The sequence below is a fragment of the Eurytemora carolleeae genome, unplaced genomic scaffold (assembly GCF_000591075.1).
Source record: "Eurytemora carolleeae unplaced genomic scaffold, Eaff_2.0 scaffold758, whole genome shotgun sequence".
Classification (NCBI taxonomy): Eukaryota; Metazoa; Arthropoda; class Copepoda; order Calanoida; family Temoridae; genus Eurytemora; species Eurytemora carolleeae.
The window spans coordinates 165,971-171,170 of record NW_019396651.1 but is presented as its reverse complement, the minus strand read 5'-3'; the positions used below and the strand labels follow the sequence as shown (position 1 = coordinate 171,170).

Sequence of the window (5,200 nt, the reverse complement as noted above, 5' to 3'; positions counted from 1 at the left end):
TATTGTTTATGTTTATATAAATAGATATATTTTTGATTTATTGTTTATATTTATATGAATAGATATGTTTCTTGATAATATTGTTCATGTTTATATAAATAGATATGTTTCTTGATAAAATTGTTTATGTTTATATAAGTAGATATGATTCTTGATAACATTGTTTATGTTTATATAAATAGATATGATTCTTGATTTATTGTTTATGTTTATGTTTATGCTTATGTTTATAAGAATATATATGTTTCTTTTTTATCATTAATGGCTTCGGTTTAGATTTAGGTTCAGGTTCAAACTGAGATTTGAGGTTTAAGTTTTATTATTTAGATTTAGGTTCAGAATCAGGTTCATGTCCATATTCAATGATTGTGGGTGAGGCTCATGGTAATTTTTAAATTAAAGTTTTGAAGTCAATAGTTAGGCCAGTTTCAATTTAATTTTTGAGGTTCAGGGTAATGTTTAGTTTTTGTTTTATGATCGTGTTTAAATTCAGATTCAGGTTCAAATTACAGTGTTCAGAGGTCAAAATTTATGAAGGTTCAATGGTTTTTATTTAGGTTCAAATTCAAGTTCAGTTTCAGATTTGGTTCAGGTTTAGGATTGGTTCAGGTTTAGGTTTGGATCTGGTTTAGGTTTGACTCAGGTTTAGGTTTGGTTCAGGTTTAGGTTAGGTTTGGGTTTAGGATTGGTTCAGGTTTAGGTTTGGTTCAGGTTTAGTTTAGCTCTGGTTCAGGTTTGGCTCAGGTTTAGGTTTGGTTCAGGTTTAGGTTTGGTTCGGTTTTAGGTTTGGTTCAGGTTTAGGTTTGGTTCGGGTTTAGGTTTGGTTCAGGTTTAGGTTTGGTTCAGGTTTAGGTTTGGTTCAGGTTTAGGTTTGGTTCGGGTTTAGGTTTGGTTCAGTTTTCGGTTTGGCTCAGGTCTAGGTTTAGTTCTGGTTTAGGTTTGGCTCAGGTTTAGGTTAATTTCGGGTTTAGGTTTGGTTCAGGTTTAGGTTTGGTTCAGGTTAAGGTTTGGTTCAGGTTTAGGTTTGGTTCGGGTTTAGGTTTGGTTTGGGTTTAGGTTTGGTTCAGGTTTTAGTTAGAGATTTATAGCTCTAGTTTAAAAATGAATTGAATGTTAAGTATAAACATGAAGTGTGTAAGGGAGGTTTGGTTTGATTTATTTCAAAATCTCACACAACAAGGCACTCGCGGTCCATTCAAAAATAAACCAGGGAGTATGATATATGGAACTTAAGCCAAGGTGGCCGTTATACGATGGAGGGAGATGGCAAGGAGTATGAAATACAATGGAGAAGGGGTCGACAAGTTCCGTCCATATAATTATACATGCATTTTTTTTGTCAGCAAAATAAATTAGGCATTTCAAACGTAATTTTTATATTTTTATAGAAGAAGTAACCACATTCAAACAAGACACCCTTTAAACAACTCTTGTTCAAATGGTGTACCATTCTGCAAACATAGAGAATCATATGGAGGGTTGGAATGGATCGAACCCCTATTGCATTGATACTCCTTGTGAGGAGGTTAAAAAAAGGGCTACAAGCATAACTAACAAGAGCTTTATTGTGTCCGGTGTCAAGCATCAGTTAAATCATACCCCTGGTATACTCCTCATTCAACACGGAAATAGGCATTAAAGTAATTGTTAATCACTTTGTAAATTATTTAATTACTAAGGTTAATTGAAACAGTAATTATTTACGCTCAAATGTCGTCTTCCTTTTCAAATTATCAAACAATTAATAACATTCGAAATATTGATAATTTGTTTTGTGTTTTCGAATCAAAATACATTAATTTTTACTGGAAGGTGTTTTATCCTTTTTTATATCTAAATTTGTATTGAATTGTGAAAACTTCGGGGGGGGGGTGGAAGTAGATCATGTCGGGCTTTCATAAAAAAACTGTAAAGTTTAGTGCATCATTTTTAATCAATTGAACACAGCTTAATAAACGTCATATTCTTTTATATTTAAAATGTTTCAATAGCCCATCAAAAAAATATGAAATTCAAAGACAATACATTTACATTACAATGGGTTCGAGAGTCAACATTTGCTGACCTAAACATCTGTTTTACCGTTGGCTAAATGATAAAATACATGCGGTTTAAGCTTCCTGTAGAACTCCAAGTAAAACATAAGAATGAAAAAAGGAGAATGCAGAATGATGAGATTCAGAGAAAGAAGATGATGAGGGTTGGGAAGAAGATGATGAGGGTTGGGGAGAAGATGATGAGGGTTGGGAAGAAGATGATGAGGGTTGGAGAGAAGATGATAAGGGTTGGGAAGAAGATGATGAGGGTCGAGAAGAAGATGATGAGGGTTGGGAAGAAGATGATGAGGGTTGGGAAGAAGATGATGAGGGTTGGGAAGAAGATGATGAGGGTTGGGAAGAGGAAAGGATCAGACAAAAGGAGGTGCAGGTATGTTTCTAAGAGGAGAGAGTGGATAAGAACAATATGAAAGTAGGAAAACATGAAGATGACAATTCAGATATAATATCACCTATCCATTAATCAACAAATCTTGAAATCTTCAACAAACTTAAACTAACTAATCCAGTTCGTTCTATAAGTATATAAAATACAGGAAAAATTGGTTAGTAATGATTTCTAAAAAGTATTAAGTTTCTAGTATCATGAATATTAATACTAGAAATGATTCTGATAAAATATAAAGTCATCATCAGGGTAATTAAACAAAACACATTTAATCTTTTTTCATATCGGGGTCATACTTTTGAACAAATTTAAAAATCGCGGCGAAATTTGAAATTTTGCACGCCACTTAATGAGAAAAAGTCTCATTGGTCGGAATATCCAAAAGTGGGGAAAAGAGCGGATTAAGCAGAATTCAAAAGTTTCCACTGCAGTTCATATTCAGATTAACCGATCGGTATTAAGGGTATCTAATTCTAAAGTTTTCAGCTCTAAAAACAATCGTATTTCAGGTTTGGAATATTTAAAATCCAGAGCTACAAGAAAGTAGAGATAGTTCAAAATTATTTCTTGGTGGAAGCTCTTTTACTAATTATCATCTAAGGTCGTTAGTTTATCATTAGCTGTCATCTTATCTGTTCGTGTATTAGTACAGATGACCTGCAAGCTCTTACCTGACCTGCAAGCTGTTGTGGTCTGACCTACGGAGCTACGGCGTTAACTCTAGCTTGGGGCAGGGGTGTAAACATAATATGAGAAGGAAGCCTAGTCGAACAGGGAACAATAACATTAAGCAAAATAATTGCAGAACAAAGACAAGACGTAAAAACTGTTTGAAGATATTCAGATAAGTAGTAACAACATCATTTGTTAAAAAAGAATGAAAGAATATCTTGTGCAGAAAATTAGGTTTCAAATTGGGTACTGATCTATTGCTCTAGAGGAATAGGTATCGATCTAGGCCACTTTTAATACGCAAACTACTCCCTTTAATTCGCAAACTACTCCCTTTANATTGCCTATGTCACCATTCTTTTCCGGTTAAGGCAGTAAATACCCATGAGATGGAATTTAAAGAATTTGAGCCGCGGTTTAAATCCGCCAAAATCCGCCAAAACCCGGTTTAAATATAGCGCCGGCTTAAATCTTGAATCATTTGATACAATTTTAAGTGGAACCAACCATATTTAAGCCGCGGCTTAAATTTAAACCGCCGCTCAAATTCTTTAAATTCGGCCACCGGTCTCATTAGTTAAATCCCTTCTCTTATTCTTGCAAAATTTACAAAAAATTCTGAATTACCGGCATCCCTGAATTGCAAAACTATTGCGTATGTCGATTACAAGCATAGATTAATAACAATACAGATAGAACACTAGATGTCGTCTTTTCAAGATTTAGGAGGCAGATGCCCAAAGGAGTTACGCGCAATGTCTCTCTTTGTTTTGTAGTTCAACTTTCACTCCTTCGGGGTTCTGCGCGCTTCAAAGTTGTTGTGAACGTAAAATCCCTAAATCTTGAAAATACGACATCTAGTGTTCTATCTGTATTGTTATTAATCTATGATTACAAGGTTTAACGAGACGAACTGATGAAGAATTACCAAGAACTAGGATGAATAATGGTTTACAGAATCTAGGTTTCCAAGAATATATTTTTTTGTGACTATTTTCAGCAGAAATATGAAAATGCAAATGATCATGATATCAATTAAAACGCGGAATGTGCTTGTAATAGAAATCGACGTTTTATTATCATTTGCAATATATTTGGTTTCTTGAACACCCTCTAATATATTTGGTTTCTAGAATACCCAGTAATATATTTGAATCCTGGAACACCCTCTAATATATTTGGTTTCTAGAATACCCAGTAATATATTTGGATTTTGGAACACCCTGTAATATATTTGGTTTCTGGTACACCCTCTAATATATTTGGATTTTGGAATACCCTGTAATATATTTGGTTTCTGGAACACCCAGTAATATATTTGGTTTCTTGAACACCCAGTAATATATTTGGTTTCTGGAACACCCTGTAATATATTTGGATTCTGGAACACCCAGTAATATATTTGGTTTCTGGAACACCCTGTAATATATTTGGATTCTGGAACACCCTCTAATATATTTGGTATCTGGAACACCCAGTAATATATCTAGTTTCTTGTAAACCCTGTAATATATTTGGTTTCTGGAACACCCAGTAATATATTTTGTTTCTGGAACACCCTGTAATATATTTGGTTTCTGGAACACCCAGTAATATATTTGGTTTCTGGAACACCCTGTAATATATTTGATTTCTGGTACATTCTGTGATATCTCAGGTTTCTGAAACCTTTGTAATATATTTGGTTTATGTAATATATCTAGTTTCAAATAAAAATTAATATTTCAATTTTAACACTCCTTTGTTTTCCTGTCTTTTATTACCCATTGATTGCAGTTAGGCTACCTTTATCTTGTTTAATGGCTGAACAATAATGAATAAATGGTTGGTTTGTGGCTTTAGGAAACCTTTAAAAATTATATCCAATTTAAATAAAAATCAAGTTATGAGATTCGTCTACATTTCTTGTTGATACGATCCACAGACTAGATATACACAGACTGCTCATATGCTCTCACAGGCTAGGCAATGCATTCCTATAGCTGACCCAGCCCGGCATGCTACATTTCCACGAAATGTTTTTGACAGCCATTTAACGGCCACTTGTGGCATATAATACCCATTCAGGGGTTAAGTTTTAAAA

General features: G+C 34.0%; 1 protein-coding gene across 1 annotated transcript; it reads left to right on the top strand.

The window, feature by feature from the left end:
• The first annotated feature begins 1,438 nt into the window (after positions 1 to 1,438).
• LOC111706910 (acidic leucine-rich nuclear phosphoprotein 32-related protein 2-like) lies at positions 1,439 to 3,142 on the top strand. Its single transcript, XM_023479854.1, has 3 exons — positions 1,439 to 1,604; positions 2,183 to 2,427; positions 3,047 to 3,142. The coding sequence occupies exons 1-3, from the start codon at positions 1,439 to 1,441 to the stop codon at positions 3,140 to 3,142; spliced, it is 507 nt and encodes a 168-aa protein (XP_023335622.1).
• The last annotated feature ends 2,058 nt before the right edge of the window (positions 3,143 to 5,200 follow it).

Coding starts and splice junctions, on each gene's coding strand:
- LOC111706910 (XM_023479854.1), top strand. CDS start 1,439: ATGGTGTACCATTCTGCAAACATAGAGAATCATATGGAGGGTTGGAAT. Junction 1,605..2,182: donor TCAGTTAAATCATACCCCTG/GTATACTCCTCA, acceptor GATGAGATTCAG/AGAAAGAAGATGATGAGGGT. Junction 2,428..3,046: donor TCAGACAAAAGGAGGTGCAG/GTATGTTTCTAA, acceptor TTATCATCTAAG/GTCGTTAGTTTATCATTAGC.